Source organism: Chrysoperla carnea, chromosome X, assembly GCF_905475395.1.
Source record: "Chrysoperla carnea chromosome X, inChrCarn1.1, whole genome shotgun sequence".
Classification (NCBI taxonomy): Eukaryota; Metazoa; Arthropoda; class Insecta; order Neuroptera; family Chrysopidae; genus Chrysoperla; species Chrysoperla carnea.
The window spans coordinates 22,979,045-23,002,076 of NC_058342.1; the positions used below are offsets into that span (position 1 = coordinate 22,979,045).

The 23,032-nt window shown below is 32.1% G+C and overlaps 2 protein-coding genes across 2 annotated transcripts; one reads left to right on the plus strand and one right to left on the minus strand.

The window, feature by feature from the left end:
• Positions 1 to 7,233: 7,233 nt before the first annotated feature.
• LOC123303102 (myogenesis-regulating glycosidase-like) lies at positions 7,234 to 11,194 on the plus strand. The gene is made up of 6 exons (XM_044886201.1): positions 7,234 to 7,312; positions 7,885 to 7,998; positions 8,895 to 9,943; positions 10,207 to 10,596; positions 10,730 to 10,886; positions 10,950 to 11,194. Exons 1-6 carry the CDS (start codon positions 7,282 to 7,284, stop codon positions 11,132 to 11,134), a joined length of 1,926 nt encoding a protein of 641 aa, XP_044742136.1. The 5' UTR covers positions 7,234 to 7,281; the 3' UTR covers positions 11,135 to 11,194.
• A 5,194-nt stretch (positions 11,195 to 16,388) lies between these two features.
• Positions 16,389 to 21,906, minus strand: LOC123303101 (catenin alpha). Its single transcript, XM_044886199.1, has 6 exons — positions 21,451 to 21,906; positions 18,357 to 20,021; positions 18,218 to 18,288; positions 17,337 to 17,759; positions 16,683 to 16,799; positions 16,389 to 16,614 (listed from the first exon to the last, which is right to left on the minus strand). The coding sequence occupies exons 1-6, from the start codon at positions 21,740 to 21,742 to the stop codon at positions 16,450 to 16,452; spliced, it is 2,733 nt and encodes a 910-aa protein (XP_044742134.1). The 5' UTR covers positions 21,743 to 21,906; the 3' UTR covers positions 16,389 to 16,449.
• Positions 21,907 to 23,032: the final 1,126 nt, after the last annotated feature.

Here is a 23,032-nt window from a genome sequence, read left to right on the forward strand (position 1 = left end):
CTGTAGTTATACAAAGTTTGATCTATCGCATGCCCTGCAAAGTCCCTGTAATCAGGTTTGGCTTGTCGTAATCATTCCTTGATTCGGTAAATTACGGAACATCTTGTTATGGGAATGGTCAAAAGACTTAAAGCATCAAAAGAGTCAATTGAGGCCCCAAAATCAGAGGAGGTTGTGCTTACTTTGAGCATTCTCAACAATCAATGGTTTCTGCATCCACACACGCTTAAAACACGCCAAGAGACAGTGGCAAGATAAATTTTATTCTGAGAAAATTGGTTTATTACAGCGATTCGACCTCGAAGTGTAAAAAATACTATACAGTACTGAGAATTATGTCTAACGAATTTTTCAGTTTCTATATATTTTTTCTTCGAAATCATTTTCCGCCTTTTATGCTCGAATATTGCAAGAAAAGTAATTTTTTTTACTTTCCTTAAAACATAATTATTCGAACAATTAAAGAGGGATTGCTTTAGATAAATTTGTGGATTTTGTTCATCTTTTTTGACAAGTGTTTAAAACCTTAAAAATTTATATGAACAAAAATCTAACTTATAAAAAGATAAAGAAAAGTTTAAAGATAAAAATGGTTATTTTGATATTTATCCCTCTGTAGTAAAAAATGTGCTCATAAAACTTTATAATATATGATTTATTTAACAAAATGTAAATGTGACTGACACTACATGGAAAAGGAAGTCACATTCGAGAGTGATTTTAAACTTCGAATATCTTTCTCTATGCAGGGTTTATGTTCTTAAATTGTATCTGGGTCCAAATTACATTAAACTAATTATTGGAAAAAGGTAAAAAATTAGAATGAAATTTATTAGAAAAGTGAGTCATGACTGATGCTACAGAAAAAAACGTGACTGACACTACCGCTACTTTGTATTGCAAAATAGTTGTCGGCATCTTGAGTTGAAATTAATATTACAGGACACAAGATAAAAACTTCAAAACCACTTTAAAGATATAAAAATGTACTAAAATACTATTTTTAGTGCAATTGATAAAAACTAAAGAGTCACGTATAAAATTTAAAATTATTGAAAATTTAACGTTCTTAATAAATGAAATTTTATTGAAAACATTTACGAAAAGAACATATAATTTAGATACTTTAGATACTGAAAGTTAAAAATATTACAGTGTTGGCACCATACTAAAGTTATTTGCTTTTCTTCGAATTTTTCATTTATCTTTTACGGTTTAAAAAACCACCTTTAATACAGAATGGACGAAAATATACCCTTTCATAGGCTTTTTCATCATGTCATAAGCGCAAGTGCAGAGTTTATTTTTTCGTACTGACAGCAATAAGTAGGACTAAGATAGAAGATATTTGTTATTCATTTTATCACATTGGCTATAAATCATTTAGTACGAAACAAATGTGAATCGTGATTTTAAAATGAAAAGCCCTATTAGCTTCCATAAGGCTTTTTCTTTTATAATAATTTGGAAAATTGAAAATCTGTCAATCTAAAATTGAACTGGGTTAGATAACAATGTATTTTACTTGTTTACAATTTTAATACATCTAGGCAACTTACATGACACACTTGTCTAACAAGTTATCTACTTGTTTAAATATTACAAATGATAATTTTCGATTATTGAAAAAGTTACTCACCGAAAATTACAACATAAATCACAGATAAAATAATTACTCTCATAATAGAATCCAGTTAATCCAAATAAAATTAATTCATGCGCACTTTGTTTTTTTTAATTGAAAAAATTTATGTACAAAAACTGATACAACTTTGTTTTAAAAACTTTTTTTTTTTGTATACGTTTTGATTTAGTGATTGAACACTGGTAATTTAATAAAAATGATATTAGTTCGACAATATTGGAAATAAATTTGTTATAAACAAATAATGTCTACATTATATAGGCACTTTCTAAACCGAATTTATAAAGTTTATCATGTAAGGTGTCGGGAGGGGTAATAATATTGTAGGTGAAAGGGAGTATTCTTAAATTTTTTGATTACGATACATCCCCCGAAAATTTATTTGGTTTGTTTATTTTAAATTAACCCATTTGTTTAATACATAATGCATTGAATTTGTAAAAATAGGGTATTCCACTATTTTTGAAAAAGTACTTCAAAATGTTGATTTTGGTAATAAAAAGCCACCAAAAATTTATTTCGGAAAAATACCTACTCACGCTTTCTTGCCAAAAACTTAAATTAAATTTTAAACCTTTTTTAAACTGTCAAAAACGCGGGCATCCAATTTGATGACGTAATATGGGTATCACTATACGAAATAACACAAATAAATTTGACAGATATATTCATAGACATCTGTTTATAATAAATATAAATACTTATTATCTATGGATGTATTATACCCAGCTGTCTACACTGAACTAATTGATGGTCTATGACTCATACCGATATGACATCACAGCAGGGCTTACCCGCGTTTTAGGCCACGTGATATACAGTTTAAAAATTACGATTTTTAATTTTAAAATTTTAAGAGAAAATGTGTTTTTATGACTCGAAATCAGAATACTTAAGTATATTTTTACATAAATTTTAACTTTTTTCAAATTTCATGATTTATTTTTGACTAACGATAATACCCTATTGTCAAATGAATAGACCTTATTCACATTTTTTTTTAAATGAAAGTAAATGTCTTGTTAAATGGGCTAACTTTTTCCCCCGATTTTCTTAGAGCCATATGACCGAGAAAACACATGATGAAAATCATTAAAATTCAAATTGGCGAAAACGATTCAGAAACACACAAACGAATGTCGTTACGTCATTTAAAGTTGATAATAATGATATATTAATACGACTGTTGACACTGTCTTATTGTCATTGCTTGTCGAATTGACATCACAGATCACGTGTGCGGTGGCGCCAAAAAAAATCGTTTTAAATTGTCTCAAATATTGTGATTTTTTTACAATTTTTTTCATAGTGTTTTTATTGTTAAAAATGCGTAATTTTCGAGTTACAGGCTCTACTCGACCTATATTTACATAAAAAATTAACAAAAAGCATTAATGAAAAAGGTCTATTTTGATATGTTTACATATCAAGCAGCGTTTAACTTCAAACAATTGTATCACTGCGAAAACTCATCGAATTTAGACCCTCAATAACTCATTTGAAAACTTGTACTTTATAGTTTTTTAATTTTTTGCTAAAAGATTTTCTCATCCCTTGCACGTAGGGTTGAAAAAATGAGAAATGTTATCCTTAAATTTTATTGGAATTTTAGAAGCATACCAAAATGATTTTACGACAAATTTGTTGAGATCACTCGAAAGCTTATTTATTTTACTTGATAATGAACTATGAAAAATTCCCCTACGAGCTTTTTGGACCAAGATAGTTGCTTTCTAAGCAAAATGGTCACTTCTAAATTTAAAATTCTGTATCATCTGAAATAATCATCGCATTGAAATTTTTTTTACATTCGAAAACTTACCTTTTTCTTGTTAGAAAATCGTTTAATTTAATAAAATTAATATCCAGACAGTATATTTTAATATAAATAACTTACTTCTAGCAATAAAATCATTGAAAAAACATTAAACTTGGTTGAAATTAAAAGATTTAAATTTCGGAAGAAGGCCCTGAAAGTTCGTGTCCGATTTTGGCTTGATAGTTCTACTGGTCGTCGAGAGATGGCGCTAACAGCTCTCGGCGGTCAGTTTAAAGTTGATCTGGATTACAGTTGTCGGTTTAAACAAACTTTCTAGATCATTTCTATAACTTTCTAGAATTTTCTAGAAAATTTCGAATCGATTTTTACCGTTACACACATTTTGGAACTCTCTAGATCATTCCAGAAATTTCCGAAAGTTCACATGAGTAAGAAAAGGACTGATATATACTTTTTCACATTTTTGCCACCCACAACCACCCACCGCAACCAAACTCCCTTACTTTTACCTGGAGATCAAGGGATATTTACCGCCCCAACGGGAAGTTGATTGGAGCTGACGGTCATAGAGAAAAACCTGTCTTCACGTACTAACATTAGCATTTTGTATATATATATATTAGATTAATAATTGTACAATTAGAAAAAACCGCAGCGAAGCGGGTGTTTGCAGCTAGTTGTTAATATTGTTACATATTATTCAGACAATTCGCTACATATTACAATAATTTGGCAATTGATGGATGGATCCGATTCAATCAATTAAATAAAAAAAGTAAATATTTATTTAATGCAGTCGTGGTGTTATATCGAATACCTAATAATAACTTATGTAAAAATTTATGGTAACATGCACCATTGAATACGAACAAATTGTATTAGTTTTTATGTGTACTTTAACTTCCTACAAACAAATAACACCTTTAACATTCATTTTCATTTCACTCAGGCCCGTGCGCAAGGGAGGGGTTTTGGGGGTCAAAACCCCTCCTATTGAGAATGATTTCACATAAAATTTGAACTAACAATATAGTCCTGTAAATGCACCCATTTATGAGACGCATTTCCACCGACGAATCAGATATCCATGCATTTTTTGAGCTCGGTACATTCTTTGACTTTGTCTTTGAGTCGAGTACGATAAACAGATAACCTGGATCTTGGTAAGATTATCGAACTACCTGAAGCATGTTTTGATTGAAAGAAGTAGAAACAATGTAGAAAAGTTCAGGAAAATTTTCCAAACCATTAGCGATTTTCCTGCGATGAATATGCGGAACCCAAGGAGACTGATTCAGTTGAAGATTATAGATCGAATTTTGAATCTTTGCAATACTTAATCAAATTAAGCTTGTCTCCCTATATAAAATGGAAAATTTTAATGGAAACTCTTGTTCGACTTATTGAACTAGAATATTCAATTTTACATGATGATTTCCGTGACATCCAAATGTCTACTAAATGCTTCGCGTTTTGGCAGTTTTTCAACCTTGCGTCGTTTCAAAACATTTCTTAGATCGACAATATCGGCTAAACGGTTTGGCCTTCGTTCAATATACATTACGGTGTAGAGGTCGATGCATACAGAGTTTTGGGAAAAATTTTTGATGTATCTCGCAGAATTAACTCATTGAAAAACAGTGACTGAACATCACAGTTTGACCTAATTAAATGTCCTCTTACTCGAAAAAAGGATTTCTTGTTTTTATTGACTTGATGACCTAACATGGCGAACAAAAGTTTGAACGCCTCCCTTGGATAATTCGTGCGCACGGGCCTGATTTCACTATAAATAATTGGCAGCTGCCATAACTTTAACTTCACTCAAAATAATAATCAATTTAATTTTTTTGCTATAATAATTATTTAAATAATTGTAACACCAATTAATTTATGTAAAAAAAATTATAATTGTTAAATAACAATTAATAAACTGTATCATATATTTATATTTTTTGAATATCTACAAATGTAAGTTGTTTATGCTATTTCGCACAAATATTTAACTTGAGGTACTGTTGTGCTCTTAAAATGTTAGGTCATCAACCATTCCCTTAGAATTATTATCCCTTAAATTTATAATATAAAATTTCTGTCATTTATAATTTAGAATACAATGACCCGATCGAATATTAATTCATAATTTCAATAAAATATTTCGCAATATCCTATCAATAAATAATGTATGCGTGCATTTAATATATAAAAAAAAAATGCTTATTTTCAAATCAGCATTTTCAATTTAATTTATAAAAACAATACGTCACTTTTTGGTTGTGGACACATAAAGTTTTTGTATAAATACCTTGCTAATTATTTTGTAAAACCAGAACTTTGTATCGTAAAGTCATGTTCAACTATATTGTAATATTTCGTCAAATAAAATTATATTATTTATTTTAAATATAAATATATATATTAAAACAAGTCTAAATTAATATTTGTGTGTACTTTCACAAAAGAAATAATTAAAGTACTGGTGTTAGTTTTCCTGATTTTCGAATAGTAAAAGATTGTTAAAGTACAATTTATCGATCATACAAACCATCCAACACGACAGTACCGCCACACAAACCGTTGGAAATCATAGTAAAACAAGTGAAAATAAACAATTGACAGAGTTAATTGTTCAAATACCCTGTTTAGAAAGTGTTGAATATTAGTGATTGCATTATCTTATATATTATTACTCTTGCAAGTATTTTTCTGACCTACCCTTATCTTCTTTTGCAAGCTTATTTTGTCTAGGTTTGACAAAAAATTTACTCACGGTCTAAAAATGAATCGCTTAGAAAAAAAACACGCTACGAGGGAGGGCGAATCGCCAAAAGCCTGTTGAAACTAAACAGAGCTGATATTAGAGTCTTCGTAGAGTTACCCACAGGGCATGATAACCTGAACAAGTTCCAACATCAGATTGGAAAAAGACAATCTCCCGCTTGTGACAGATGCGGAGAAAATTCAGAAGAAACATCGATCCACTTTCTCTGTTACTGCCCGACGCTCATACAGCAGCGAAGGAAATGGTTTGATCCGGCCATAGTCGAACCAGAAGAAATTAGGAAACTCAGCGCTAGGTAGATCCTGGGTTTCAGTACATCAGTTGGTTATAGTAGCCACTGAAAAGCGTAGCGGGGATAGAGTACAAGGGTCTTTTTGGCTAGGTGTTGCTTCGAGGCCTGATGCTCGAGCATGGCCCGCTAACCTCCATACCCATGTGTTACTACCTAAAAATTTATTTTGCTCTATTCCTTTTTTCCTACGCAGCTGCTCCTACCTGCCCTTGGTGACGCCTATGGCTACAATTCTATAGTTGATAGTTTCCGAGTAACAGGGAATTAAACAATTGAATTGATAATTTTTTTTTGCTCAACTTTAAGTAAAATTTAAGTGCATATTCGTAATCAGCGACCTAAAAATACCTTCAGAAACACTGCGTCTACTCATCCTGATTTTACTTCCTACGAAACTCGTATCCTGCGTAAGAAGTAATTAAGAACAAAAAGTTTTACCTTTTTGAACTCTGACATCCCTAAGCATCCATAAAGTTCACATGTAGTATTTATATAGTTGAACCAATTTCACATATTTATATTGAATATTGTGACCAGACGCCAATGTGAAATTTTTTCTAACAAATTTAGGAAATGATTCATAATGAAAAAAAAAAGGATATATAAATATCTAAGCCTTCTAAGCGCACCTGATTAAATAATGGAAATGTTGTTATTATAACAAATAAACCAATAATATTATAATAAAAAATAATCCAAAATTATATAAATTTGTTTTCCCAGATGTGCATTCACATATTATTTTAAACTTCTTTCAAGTATTAAAACATTTTCTTAGAAAAATGTTGCTCAAATTTTCTATCTGTGTTATTTGTAAGTACAATTAAAACATATTTATAAACAAGGTATACTAAGTTTAGTCCCAAGTTTGTAACGCTTAAAACAAAATTTTGGTTTTGGTTTTTATAAAATCACGTAATTAGTCCATTTTCGGTTTTCTGTCCGTCTATCTGTCAACACGATAACTCAAAAACGAAAAAAGATAAAAAATTGAAATTTTTACAGCGTACTCAGGACGTAAAAAGTGAGGTCGAGTTCGTAAATGAGCAATTTACGTCAATTGGGTCTTTTGTCCGTAGGACCCATCTTGTAAACCGTTAGAGATAGAACACATAGTTTAAATGTGTTGGATAAAATTTTAAATGTAAAAAATGTTCCTTATGAAAAAAATAAACAACTTTTGTTTGAAACCTTTTTTCGTAATCATGTTTACCCTTGAGGGCGCCAATTAGACGCAAATTGTATAGTATGTATTATATGAGAATATCAGTTATGTATGTGATAGGGTCATCAACACTGTCAATACATGGTATTTCAACAATTAACTCACTCAATTGTTTGTTTTCACTTGCAAATTATAATTTATTAATCTATTTTTGCTGCAGTTTTCAATGTTTTTGGAGAGTTAAATTCACATCCAGCTGAATCTTCTATTACCTATAAAACTGAAGTTAAACGAACTCCAAAAAGTAAATCAATCGATTATTCAATTTGGCGAGGTAAGTAAAATTTAATTTTTTATTTTCATAATACATAAATTATCAAGATACAACTTTTTAAATATTCTCTGTAATAATTCACTGATAATATTAAGCTAGGCATATTTTCATATTTTAAGGATGCACGAGCGCCAGGTCTATTTTGGCTAAAAGGCTTTTTTTTATATGAAGTTTGACTAAGTGTAAATTAATTCAGAAAATTTTAGGTAGGATACTCGATTATTTAAATAAATAAATGGTTTCAAAAGTACCTAGACATATTTAACATTGATTTTATGGTAAAACAGTAGATAGATCATATGTTTTCATTTAAATTCATAGATTTCTCCAAAACTAATTGGTGGGAATTAAACAAACAAAAAATACTATTTATATTAATAATATTATTGTGGCTAATACCGCTTTTTGTAATTAACCAATCAAAAAATAACTTGATTGGGGACATCATGCTCTAGCATCAGATTAGGCCTAGTTCTTCTTTTTTATTAAATAAAAAAAAAAATATGCTAGCTGAAGAAAAATTTTTTAGAGAATAGTTATCAAGGATAGTAAAGGTTATTCGCCTGTGTTAATAACTTTTAAGCCCGGGTAAATTTTCAAGATAAAGGTCAAATGACCTTGAAACTAGAATTTTAGGTCAAAGTCTCGGACACAGGCAAATGTCCTCTATTGACCTTCACAACTATTGGCTAAAGCATTTTTATGTAGATAGAGTCAATTTCCTTCGAAATTTAACGATTTTCGAAAAAATGTTAAAATTGCAATCCAGATAACTAGGTCCAATCTGATGTTAGAAAATGATGCCCCCCCTTCCCAACAAACTCTGTAACTTTTGTCTGAGTTATTTTTTGATTGATTAACTGCAAAACTAAAGTGACCCTTTATAATTCCCACAGGCGATGTAGAAGTATTTAAAATTGATATTGCTGGAGGTGTTAACTTTGACGACGTAAAAAAATGTGGAGATAATTGTTGGGATTTCGATAAAATATTTATTAACATCACAGAAATAGACAAGGATCACACTCGTATTGAATGGACAGTTCTATCAGATCCAACTAATTTAACATTATCAGACTGTGTTTACTTGAAAAATCACAGTTGGTTTGGTGGTCCGGAACAAAAAGAACAATATTGGCCACTTGATGAGATCAAACTTGACAATTTTGCTTATGTTACAAAGGAAGATGGAAATTGCGCTGTTATCGAGCCATATTGGCTATCCGAAACTGGTACTTATATTTACATCGATCCCGAAACACCGTTATTTGTAACACAACATCGAAATCACGATGAAAACGATCAAGTGTGTTTCACAGCTAAAATCGATGGACCTTACATTCAACGGAAAAATTTAACACTCATCTATGACATTGTTGTGAAAGAAAACTTAAAAGAGGCTCACAAACATGCTGTGAAAACATTCTTCGGTAAACCAACTGGAATACCAAATGCAAAAATGTTTGAAGAACCAATTTGGTCCACTTGGGCGAAATTCAAACGTGACGTGAACACCACAGTCGTTGATACATTTGCCAAAGAGATTCTTGCAAACAACTTCACAGGACAATTCGAATTGGACGACGACTGGGAAATATGCTACGGTGCATTAGAATTCCGTAAATCGAAATTCAATGATCCAAAAGCTGTTGTGAAAAAATTACATGATCAAGGTTTTCGTGTAACACTTTGGGTCCATCCATTTATCAACACAAATTGTGAGCCATATTTTTCGGACGCAAAAAAGAAAGGATATTTAGTGAAAAATGAACAAGGAGAAGTTGAAACACAATGGTGGAATAGTGGTAAAAGAGAAGCATCCATTGTTGATTTTACAAATGAAGAGGCAAGAAATTGGTGGGCAGAACGTTTATGGAAGTTGAAAAATGAAACCGGTTTGGATAGTTATAAATTTGATGCTGGTGAATCCAGCTGGACTCCTCAAGTAAGTTCTGCATCGCGTTGAAAATACATTTAATACAAAATTGGTTGGTTGGCTTGTGCTCCCCTTAGGGTTACCACCTCAAAGTTCCGAGAAATCGGGAGATAAAATTAGCACTCCTGGTGCCATCCTTTGTATATCTGTCTTAGCTTCCGATGGTGTTTCTCCAGCATTGCAACAATTTGAAATCATATAATTTCCATTCTAAGTTCAAAATTTCTGGAGTTAAAACACCATTTAAAATTTTTATGCACATTTATTTTTAGATTCCAGTTCTATTTGGAGGAAAAAATGATACTTTGCTTAAAGTACCAAATGCGTTCACCACTGAATATGTAAAAACATGCGCTCAATTTGGGGATTTAATAGAAGTACGATCCGGTTACAAATCACAAGAGTTGCCAATATTTGTACGTATTGTGGATAAAGATACTCGTTGGGGCTTCGAAAACGGTTTACGCACTTTGATTACGACGTTGTTACAAATGAATTTAGCTGGATATCCATTAGTGTTACCTGATATGGTTGGTGGAAACTTGTATAAAGGTGATACAATTACTGGTGAATTGTTTATTCGATGGCTACAAGCTAATACTTTTATGCCAAGTGTCCAATTTTCGTTGGTCCCTTGGGATTTTAAAGAAGAAAAGATTGATGTAAGTTTTTTTCACCTTGAAACTGAAACTAAAATATGGTAATTGTTGGAGTTAGTTTTTATCCCTCCAAGGTGTTAAATCCTGCTTATGACAGTTCCAAAAGACATCGCCGATTAATTTCTCCATTTTCTAGGTATTGGGAATTTCCCAGAAATTCGTGAAATTACACGCTGAATACACACCAGTGATTATTGAAGAAGCAAAGACAGCTATTAAAGAAGGTATCCCACTAAACGCACCTGTATGGTGGGTAGCCCCAGAAGACCCTCAGACATACCGAATAAGTGATCGTAAGTTGATGGTACTTAAAATTTTAAAAAGAATGTTATTTTAATTGCTCAATTCTTTTCTAGAATTTTTGTTAGGTGATAAAATTTTAGCAGCTCCAGTTGTTGTTGAAGGTGCAGTGAAGCGAGATGTTTATTTACCAAGTGGAAAGTGGAAGGATGGAAACAATGGAAGTGTTTATGAAGGAGGACGTACTCTTAAGGATTATCCAGCTCCAATTGATGTTTTACCATTTTTCGTACGCCAATAATTTTTTTAGGAAAATTTCTTGTGAATAAATTTTAAATAAATATAATTTTTTCTTACGAAATAATTTCCTAAGTCTTTCTGTGTATATTACCATGATTTTCTGTTCCATAGACACTCAATCTTTAAGCCACTATTTCAGGAGCCTCAAAAACAATTAAGAGGCGATTACACATCTACTATAGCCTTCCAAATTTTTTTTATGGTTGGATTAAGTAATCTTATTTTTATTTATTTTTGAAATAATTCACACTTTCCGAGTGGATCTTTTATCACCGGAATAAGAAACATTTATTTATATTAATAAAATGAAAATGCAAATTTTTATAAACTGGTAATCAAACAAGATTTTTACAATTGAAATCATTGACACTTTCCGTGTAGATCTTTTATCACCGGAATACGAAAATTTTCTTGATATATTTTTACATATTTATACCCTGTATAAATTTAATATAAATCAAGGTATACTAAGTTTAGTCCCAAGTTTGCAATGCTTGAAAATATTGATAAGGGATTCCGGTTGTTTTTTTGTCCGTCTGTGGACACGATAACTCAAAGATGAAAAGAGATATCAAGTTTAAATTTTTATAGCGTGGTCAGGACGTAAAAATTTAGACTAAGCTCGTAAATGAGCAACTTGTAGGTCGATAATTGTAGGTTAAAGTCATGAACACAGGCAAATGTCCTCCATTTCCCTTGACAACTTTTGATTTAAGCATTTTTCCATAGTTTTTTCGTCTTTTCTTTTTATTAAATGCAATATTGACTTTTTAACTCGCATTTCCTCCGAAAGTTAACGTTTTTCGAAAAAAAATATTTTAACACTTGACATAGTTCGCCAAAATTCATTTTTTTCTTTTCACAATAAGGCATCTGGTGGTCGCTATATAAAATTTTCATTATTGCCATTTAGTTTGTCAAAATCGACGGACGCATTTGGCTTCTAGTGTGCCACATAGGAAGAGACATAGACTGATAAAGACATTATCACTGCTTTGCATTGCTCAGTCGGGTTACAAAAAGGGCGAGTTTTCAAATTGAATTCTTAGTCATAATTTAGAAAGTTTTAAAAATTCGTCATGTCGCGACAGGTAATTGACTACGCGATGTTTTTCAATTCAGGCCAACTTAATTCAGTAAACTGTACTTCGTCATTAGTTCCTTTAATTTTCGACTATAATTTATTGGCTAAACTTACCTTGAAACGATTAATAAATAAATAAATAATAATGGAGTTTAACCTCCGTTTTTACGACATTCGCCTTATCACAGAGGCCATCCACATCATTATTTGTTAATCTTTATTTATTAATTTACATTAATTTTTGCAATTACATTTATGATGTAAGTGGAATTAATTATAATTGTTCACACTGCCGCTGTCTGGATTCGAACCCGCAACCTAAGTCTAAGTACTCAAACGGTCGAAGACTAACGCCTTAGACCGCTCAGCCATTTAGACTCCTTGAAACGATTCCAAAGTTAAAATTCACGCATTTTTATGGAATATAATTGATATATTCAAATATTAGTTGCACATTGATGTGAAAATAAAGAAAATCAAACAAAAGTTGTATTTTGACAATAAATTTATTTAAAAATTAAAAAAATGGGAAATTACAAACGTAATAAATACAATTTTTTTTTTAAATAAGATTTTGGTATAGAATACTTGTTTTTTTTGTTTTTTTTTTTTTTTGTTTTTTGATACGTAGGAAAAAGTTTTGTTTTTTATAAGAAAGTGTTTTACAAAATACAAAAATTGTAGCTTAAAATTGTATAAATACTTGAATACGAATTCATTATTAGCTATTTACTATCGAAGAATACCTCTAAAATGCAATTGATTAGTTCAAAATTTTGTGTGAATTTTCATTTCTTTTTATAAAAGTGAATTGCTTGGAATAATTTTGGCATCATAATTTTTTTTTAATTTAATTGTAACAAATCCGTTATATCACTCTTAAAATCGAGTTAAAGATCCTCTAAAAAGAGTTATAACACATGTACAGGCCTTCCAATTCATTTCTCCCATTGAGATAATCTGGCGAAAAAAAAATGTTGTTCTGCGCCATATTTATCCTATTTTTATGGATCACTACGTATACTTTGCCATGAAAGTTCCCAATCAGATATTGGCATCTTGAATCCTCTATTCTTACCAGAACTGAATAATCATAGACCGCACCGTTCGATTTTATAAGATTACATGGATCATAAACAAAAGCGATGGATTATTCGGAAAATTGTTATTCCTCCAAAGACTCCTGAAATCATCGACTTTGTCCGTTGCCCCTACTTAGGTAAGGTTCATGTATTTGCCTAAGAAATGATACGTTTGTTTTAACTCTCATTAAAGGTTCTCTATTAGTTAAACAGACCTTATTTCTCACTATTTTAAAAAACTATAAAAGAGGAAAAAATCGATTGTGTTATCGCAGAAAAATTAATACTTTTGTCATAATTGAGCAAGACCACAAATTTAATATTAGCTAAACATTTAACTTTTCTTAAAGGGGCCTGAGATAATTTTTTTTTTATAAAATTATTTTATTGTACTTGGTTTAATTATTTTTTTTTTAGTAGAATTTCTCCGCGCGTTTTTTGTGTTAGCAAAATGTTTTTTGTATCACTTATTTTGGAATAGTGTTTTCCAAAAATTGAACTTTTTGGGAAATATAATAATTTGGATCAATTAATTGCTAATTCTATTTTTTTAAGTCAAAATTTAAGAAATATGCCTTTTTAAGCATATCTATAGGATCTTAGGTCATAATTTTAGGGGTCAGATTTACTAACCCCAAGATACTACCAAGAATTAATGGAAAGTATAAATTTAATAACAGTCAAATTTGTTTAAGTTAGTTATCGGCTCAAAAATTTTATTTAAAAAATCAAAAAACCCGACTGAATAAACTGGAAAGAAAAAAAAACAAGTCCAGCAGTTTACATAGCGACATAGCGGGACGGGACCCATTAAAATCTACACCGGATTTTCACAATAATGGTTTCATCGAATTTTCACAATAATGGATCCCGCTATGTAAACTGCTGTACTTGTTTTTTTTTTCTTTCAGTTTATATTTACTCAGTCGGGATTTTTGATTTTTTAAATAACTTTTTTTATTTTACCCTTTTTGGTTAGGATTTTCAAATACCTATTCAACGATACCCCACTTGGCATAGTTCGCCAAAACTCATTTTTTTTTCACAATATGGCGCCTGGTGGTAGCTATATTAAATTTTCATAATTGCCATATCTTCAGTAGCACTCGCAAGGTTAAGAAAAATCGATAGACGTCAGAATCATCAAAATCGGCCGACGCGTTTGGTCTCTAGTGTGTCACATAGGAACACACTTACATTTTCAAAATATGGCGTCTGGTGGTCGCCATATTGAATTTTCATTACTGCCATATCTTCAGTAACATTCGTTAGATTAATATAAATCGATTGACGTCAGAGCCATCATAATCGGTCGTCCCTTTTGATCTCTAGTGTGCCACATAGGAACACATTTACAATTTCACAATATGGCGTCTGGTGGTCGCCATATTGAATTTTCAAATAATCAAAATCGACCAACGCGTTTGGCCTCTAATGTGCCACATAATAACAGACATATACTGATAAACAAATTACCACTACTTTGCGTTGCTCATGCTGGTAACAAAAAGGGCGAGCTTTCAAATTGAATGCTTAGTCATAATTAAGCAAGTTTTAAAAATTCGTCAAGAGAAGCGATATGTCGTGACAGGCAATTGACTACGCGATATTTTTCAGTTTAGGCCAACTTAATCCAATAAAGTGTACTTCATCATTTAATTGTCGGCCATGTCGACAGTGCCTTTAATGTCGACCATAATTTATTGGCTAAACTAACCCAGAAATGATTCCAAAGTTAAGAGCCGAATAATATAACTTCGTCAAGTTTAACTGTATAGAATTACTAATGGCGGAATTTAAATGTTCGATCGAAGCTTAATTTTAAGAATTAGATGATCAAAGCAAAATTGTCTTAATTTTAAAATCAGTCTCAACGAATAAAAAAATTTTGTTTTAATGGCTAGAATTTCGAAAATGCAGAGAGAGCGCTTTAAATGAAGTGTTCTATAGCAAGGGAGTGTTAAAGCTTCGATCGAACAGATAAGCTAAAAGCAACAAAAAATTTATTGCCTTATAATTTGAAAATATTGCTATGTAAATATATAGCTCCCTTGCTTATTGTCATTAAATAATTAAAGCTTTAGCAAATAAATTCGAAAAGTGCATATTAAATGAGCTCTCAAGAACCAGTCTGAATTTATGGAATATTCCAGAAGAGTTCATAATCTCACAACTAAATATATTTCCCCTGGAACATCCTGTTACCACCAATGCAAGACGTTTTCTAGTGTAATTCATATTTTAGTTATCTTCGAAAATGGCTTTTTTCTGTATTCTGTGTTTCTTTCCATTACCGAGATCAAAATGAATTTAAATCGTTTGTGCGAAGATTAAATATGACTAAGACCTTAAAAGATCGAAATCATTTTGATACAAACAGGAGAAAAACTTACTTACAAAACCAGGTGGAATTTTGATCTACAAATGACTTAAATGATTAGAATTGAAAGTATGCCATTTAGATCATTCTCGGAGTTACACCTGTTTGAGACGAAATCATAGATCACTCACGAGAAAACCTCGAAAAGTTGGATTAGGTTTTATTCATTGTAACACTGATTAAGCCAGGTCTTCAAGTGATTTGTAAAGAAATCCTTAAAATTAAAATTAAGGCATTTCAATCACTCTCGATGTTACACCTGGGTGAGACGAAATCATAGATTAACTCACGAGCAAACCTCGAACAGTTAAATTAGGTTTAGGAAGATCAAAAGATGAATTACACTAAAAGTCGAACCCAATCGTCCACATAATTATATGGAAGTGCTTTAATAAAAATGATTTAGCCATATTTTCAACTTAAGTCCCACTTTAATTCTTTTTAAAGTGAATAAATATTTACGCGTAAAAACGTGAAGCTTTTTCGCATGAAAATTATTAACTAAATGGACCAAAAGCCAGCACTAAAAAAAAAATTTAAGCTTACCTGTTGCAAAGTTTTGATCGTGTTAGCTCACTCTGATCGAGATTTACACGTGATCGTGACTTTGCGACAGGTTAGCATAAATTTTAATTTTTCATACTGGCTCTACGTCTAAAATATATATTAATTAATTAATTTCTACAAGAGTGAGTCATTTTAATTTTAATTAAAAATAATATAAAATTTTGGTAATTAAATAAATGGTTTGTTTCTCTCTTTTTTTACTCCTAAACTGATTCAGTTGGGCTTTGGAATTCCGATAATGCATGTATAGGATTTTGCACTTTCTTTTGTGAACCTTTTCGTACTTTAGCGCGCACTTCTTCGGGTCGTTCAGGTCGTACCAATGGTTTCTTTTCGGGTGCCTTCATTTTCCATACAACAATTGGGGACTGAAAAAACAAAATGAATTTTAGAAAATCGATTTGTTTTAAAAATAAAATAAGTTTGTAAAACTTACAGAAATGGTTCCTTGTCGAGTGTATTTTGTTGAAGCTACATAAGATGATTTTACAGTGAGGACGACTGCATTCATTAAATTTTTAGCTGCTTGAATTAACGAGGTTGCACTGTCCAACTGTAAAGAATACAAAAATTTATATTTATAAAAAGTTATAAGAGGGGGAGGTGTAAGGTTAAAGTACAGGAGGCTGTGAATAACAATATTACGATCCGGTGTCCCTTCCTTGAGAACAAACTGTCACCTGAAGGAAGGCGAGATGTCTCCGGATAAGATGTGCGATTTTAAGCGTATATAACTATAGGATTCTGTCAAGCCAATACGCCGCGCAGAAAATCCACAGCTTCTCCGGAAGGGATTTCTCCAAGGATTGATGGATCCAAGTTTTCGGACCCAAACATTCCATACCTGACACTCTGCAGGTGACTACGGAAACTTCATCGTTCTCCATACAAGCCTTACATGTACGATCATCAGAGATTTCCAAATTATGAAGGTGGTTTAATCGACAGTGTGCTGCCAAAAGTCTCACCACCCTTCTCAATTGTGTTCTAGTGAGCTTCAATTAGACACAGTTAAATGTCCCAGCTTAGAAACTTAGGGTCAAGACTTGATTTATATTTCATATACACAGAGTTTAAAATTGTGACTTACCCCAGAAACAATCAACTCCCCACTAATATTTTGAACATCAGCTTTGACCTTTGATGTAATATTCATTTGATGACAGTAAAGTGCAATTCGTTGTAAATAAGCCAATAAATCCTTTTTCGTAGAACTCTCAGGACATTGATCAGCAATTTGACGTGTTAATTTATCGAGTTTTGTACCAGCCTCGGAGATTTTCTTAGCTGCATTGATTACATCCATTGTAGTTTTCAGAGGACCACGGCCACGCGTGAAGTCAGTCATTTCCATCATAATCATGCACATATGTTTGGCCAAAACAATGATATCGTTACCGGCATCGTCCCATTTTGCAACTTCACGATCGAATTTAAGTTTTTCACTACGGAAGAATTCCACTTGTTGGGCAATCTTTTGTTTATCTTCTTCGGGCATTTTACGCATGGCTTCCTGGAAACATAAAAATATAAATTTAAAATGTAATATTTTAAAAAAACTCTTACTTTCAGGAAAGAAAACTTTTTGCTTTGTAAAAGTAAACCTCATTTTCTCCATGCTCAATTTGAGCCTTTTCGGCAGTCGCCATTGTAGTAAAAAGATTCACAAGCTTCGGTAAGAGGGATTTCTTAGATAATAAGATAACCCCCCCCCCTCCTAATGACAGTTTTAGTTCCTTGAATCATTTGAAAATTCAAAATTTCATTTAATTATTTAGCTTTCGATATTTCGAAAACCAAGGCAGATATCGAAAATTTGTATTCTTATTTTTCGTTTACAATCATGAAGTTATAATAAAATTCATCATCAAAGTTGAAAATAAGGTACAAATAATTTCAGCCTCAAATCTAAAATTGCCTTGGTGCTCGTACTACCTTAATCAAAATAATTTTAAAATGCACAATACTTACTCTGGCTGTAGTAATTCCACTGATGTCTGGATATTCGTCAACTCCATGTTGGTCTCCAGTTTGTGCACTCGCTGAAAGGGAAATGAATACAATTTCAAAAATTTATTCACATGAAAAAACAAAAAAATATGATACATACATTTACTCCTTGTTTCCAAAGTATAGTTCTCATCCAATTCGACATCTTCTGGATCTAAATCATCATCGGCACGATTCATGAGGACAGCACGACGAATTTCACGAACACCATCATAAACTAATCGCGATGCATCAATAAAATCATTCTCATCAACCTCTTGTGGTGGATTACTAGACAACGCTCCGACAGCAATTTTAACACGTTGTCCAAATTTCGGCATAACTTGATCATGCAACACTTTAACCGCTTCCAAAACACGATTTGTATAGATACACGGTTCATAGTTATTCATTTCCGCTCCAACCACCGTACAAACGCGATCTGATCTACCACGAATTGCTCCGGCAGTACGCTCCAAAGTATCGGCGTCTCCTTCTTGTAAGGCTAATACGCATTTATTGACATCTTCCAAAATATGATTCTCGGAAACGGCCAAGAAATCGTCAATTGTCGTGATATCATCAACAGCTTCAGTTAGAATTCGAACTTGTTTCTCCCATGTCTTGTGGAAGACATCCATATTATCCTGAGCAACTTTGCTCCGAGGACGTGCAGCTAAAATTCTTGCAGCGTTAATCACCTGTGGACAAAGTGTTTCAATTTGTGCGGCTGCGTAGCGTACCATTTTAACGCCATCTTCATTATTCGACATGCTGCAGACAAGATTAGCAACTTCCACGAGTTTATTTGCATGCTCAGTAAAAATAATTGCACATTCTTCGACCTCTTTTTCGTTACCATTTCTTGCCGCTTGAATTAATACTTCTAATGGTGCGTTTGTTTCTAAGAAACTATCAGATACATGATCAACAACTGCTTTGCGTAATTGACGACGAAGATCTCGAGTTTTTCGACACATTTGATCGATAGCTCGTTCCAATCCATCACTTTGTTCTTTTTGCCCAACATTCGACATATACTCAGATAGCAAATCTTGCAAAGCTTGTCGTACTGCATTACATTCGGCCACAATACGTTCTCGACGTTCATCACGTGTACACGATGAATCTGCCATTAGAGCAGCTCCACTTATAATACTTTCTAATCGTTCTTCTAACGATGGTCGTGTTCGGATTTCATTGTATGCTAACGGATCCATGATCATATGTTCATCGAAATCATCCAAAGCAGCCGCTAGTTCACCAGGTCCATCGTATGGATTTTGTGTAAGCTGTGAACTTTTACCTTGGGCCACATCACTGATTGTATTCACAGCTTCGCATACCTGTTTGTATACGTAATCACGATTTGCTTTAGCCGCCGCTAATTCAGGATGACGAACATAAACTTTGGATGCGGTTAAAAGCATTGTGGAATGTTTCTTGAGAACTGCACGAGCCGCAGCTAAATCGTCCCGTAATTGTGGATCTTTTAATTCTAATTGACGTTTTGCTGCTTGATTGATTAATTCATTTGCATTACGGTTAAATGCTTCAATATTATGCTCCAATTCTGATTGACTTGATACGTTCTTTAATTTTTCTAGATCGTCTTCAACAACACGTAGTGACTTTAATAATAGATGTACATCAACCATATCGGCTAAGATTAGGAGACGTGTTACAGCTGATAGTAAATTTCTAGCGGCACGAACCATGTTGCCACGTTTTAAGGAAGAGCATGGGTCTTCGGAAAATTCTCGAGCTGCCAAACTCATTGCATCCCCTAAACAAATACAAACGAGTTTAGTAAATAATTATCCACATTTTTATTATTCAATCTCAATTTCTACATAGTTAAAAAAAAAAGCTAGCCATATTTCAAGTTTCGAGATGATTTAAGATCTTTTATCCATATACTACATTCTTGATTGACTACATTCTAAAAATGGAAGCGCAGGAGAATTAAAGTGTATATTATAATTATAATATACAATACTACTCACAGCTACCACTCCAAGATAAATATTAAGGCATACTAATTTTAGTCCCAAGTTACGCTTAGAAATATTTCAAAATTTTGGTTTAGGTTTCGTTTGTCCGTCCGTCAACACGATAACTCAAAAATGAAAAGAGATATCAACCTGAAATTTTTATAGCGTGCTTAGAACCTAAAAAGCGAGTTTTAGTTCGTAAATAAGCAACATAGTTCCATTGGATCTTGGATTGGTTTTATGAATATTCTATCTTGTAAACCATTAGAGATAGAGCAAAAGTTTAAATGTAAAAAATTTCCCTTATAAAAAAAATACAACTTTTATTTGAAATATTTTTTCGAAAATTTCATGGTTTACCCGTGAGGGCGCAAATTAGAAGAAAACTATGGTGTCTATTTTCTCCAAAACTATAAAAGATAGAGAGTTGAAAATTTGCAGATAGTTTCAACTAGTGATATTATCTCGAAAAACGAAGAAAATTTCTTGAAAATACTTTTGAAATACTTCTGGAATTTTGATTTTGTTTTTGATAGTTCTGTTTATCATTCAATTATGGTTTTCTAGAAAAAATTTTGACGATAAATTGTTATGAGATACAGCGATAAAATAAAAGGTAAAAAATTTCAGTAAGGCTATTCGGACACTATCATTTATCTAATAATTATCTAACGTTAACGCTATCTTTAGCGACTTTTAAAGAACGTCAGGTAAAAACTAAATTAAAGCATTTTTTACGTAGATTACGAAGTCGGAGCTAGTGAAAAATTAATAGTTTTTCCCTGTGATTGAGTTCATTTACTGGTCAACGGGTTGGCTATTTCTTTAATGGGGTCGAGTTAGCACGGATACGTGGTTTTTTTGTCTTTTTGGTTAGCCTTGTGATTATATTCATTCACTGATCCACAGAAAATCTCAGAAAAGCTCAAAAAAACTTAGCAGAATAGCGTATGCTGTTCACGCTAATCATCTACTCCAAATAATCTTAACGTGAGACTCACGCTAAATACACGATAGTGTCCAAATAGCCTCAACCTAAAATTTTAGATCCCACTTAATTTTCATAAACATCGATGTTCAAAAATGTGAAAATTTGATAGTAATTTTAAGCAACGTTGTATACAAATTATGGCTAAATCGAACATGTTTGAGTTAAGTAGGTAATTAGGCTACAAATCATAACACCGATCACCAGAATATGATTAAAAAAAAGGATCTTACCTGTCTTACGAACTTCTTCAACAGCCGCTAACATTTCTTGAGTAATATCGGGATTTTCATATGCAATTTGTTCACCTTTCTCAATAAAATTTTGGGTTGCTTTCTCAACAGTTCCAACAAGTGCATTGGCCCTTTTCGATTTACCCTTTTTCTTTTTGCTTGGTCCTTTACAATTCACGAGCGTTGTTACTTGTAACACCAACGGTTCTAAAGTTTTCTCTACAGACATTGTACGAATTTCTAAATTTTTCGGATCCCATTTTAATGACATTTGACCGAATTGATCTGACATTTTGACATACAAATAATTTTTTTCTTATTTCACACACAAATAAAATCACTGATTTACTAATGCACAATTGAAAACACTTTCGTTCAAAAGATATTCACTTAAAATAATTGAGTTTTTTGAGTCAATAGAAGCCTTTCAAGTTTATTAGTCATCGATTTGATACTTTTCAATATCACAGATATGACTTTTGGGTGTAACAAATTGAATCATGAATGTGATTATTGTTTACATCGATGTTGAATACTTTGAATGACTCACTGTATTCGTAATTCAGATATTCGATTTTATTCTTATCAAATATACAAATTATCTGTATACCTCTATATACAAACTACATTTCCATATGGAGGTACAGTGATTTTAAGTTTTCACACGAAATGAAAACAAGATAAAGAAAAAAAACATTCATTAAATTTTTGAAAAAAAAAAAATTTTTGAAAACTGAGAATAGATTTGTATTTTTTGTCTTTAACTGACTGCAAGACCTACAGGCTGTTGAGGTCACAGATCAGATGGCTCAGCCAGTATAGATGGGTAAAAATTTAAAAATCAAATATTTTGTACCAGACTCGCTGTGCATTTCTATATAGTTTGGAAATAACATGAATGAAGATTTTAGCAAATAATCAGGGAGGTAGCGTTGTAAATACATAGTTCATAATAAACCTGCTGATGTTGTCTTTGATAGTTAATCTTACATGACCAAAAAGTGAACCGACCGTCAGTTGCTCAAATAGCGGTCAATGTGGGACGTCGCAAAAGTGGTAAAAAAAAGTAATTTTTAATAGTGGTTGCATTCATTATCATAATCAGCACTACAAATTTTAATAATAATTGGACTCGCTTTTGGTAATAGATGGTACCAATTATAATAATTATAATATCATTTATATGCTTAACAGGTTGCTAGACTACCATAACTTTATTTTATGACTTTTTTACAAGTTTATGAGAACAGCTGTAGCATAGCCCCTCCCCCCCTCCTCGATACAGCTGGCTATTTTTTGAAAATACAAACTATTTATGAAAAACGTTTCAGTCGGCATATACTATTACTTAATTTTTTTGCTTTCAATTTCACATCCACCAGCTGAAGCTTGGTTCACTTATTAGTCATTCGAGATCTATTGAAAAAGATGGCAATCGATAGCCGTAATAACACTTCCTAAAATGCAACGCTACCTCCCGGCTCATTTCTTTTTAAGACTCCCCTAATAAATTGAATATGGAGGTCATGTGACGATCATACACTAGACTCTTTAATTTTTAAATATCTTTTATTTCCATATT

What these genes read in the sequence shown, in the direction of transcription:
- LOC123303102 (XM_044886201.1), top strand. Translation starts at nt 7,282, where the DNA reads ATGTTGCTCAAATTTTCTATCTGTGTTATTT. An exon ending in CGATTATTCAATTTGGCGAG is followed by an intron (nt 7,999 to 8,894) that starts GTAAGTAAAATT and finishes TAATTCCCACAG; the next exon opens with GCGATGTAGAAGTATTTAAA. An exon ending in GACATACCGAATAAGTGATC is followed by an intron (nt 10,887 to 10,949) that starts GTAAGTTGATGG and finishes ATTCTTTTCTAG; the next exon opens with AATTTTTGTTAGGTGATAAA.
- LOC123303101 (XM_044886199.1), bottom strand. Translation starts at nt 21,742, where the DNA reads ATGTCAGATCAATTCGGTCAAATGTCATTAAAATGGGATCCGAAAAAT. An exon ending in TGAAGAAGTTCGTAAGACAG is followed by an intron (nt 20,022 to 21,450) that starts GTAAGATCCTTT and finishes GTATTTGTTTAG; the next exon opens with GGGATGCAATGAGTTTGGCA. An exon ending in GGGAGTTGATTGTTTCTGGG is followed by an intron (nt 16,800 to 17,336) that starts GTAAGTCACAAT and finishes TATTCTTTACAG; the next exon opens with TTGGACAGTGCAACCTCGTT.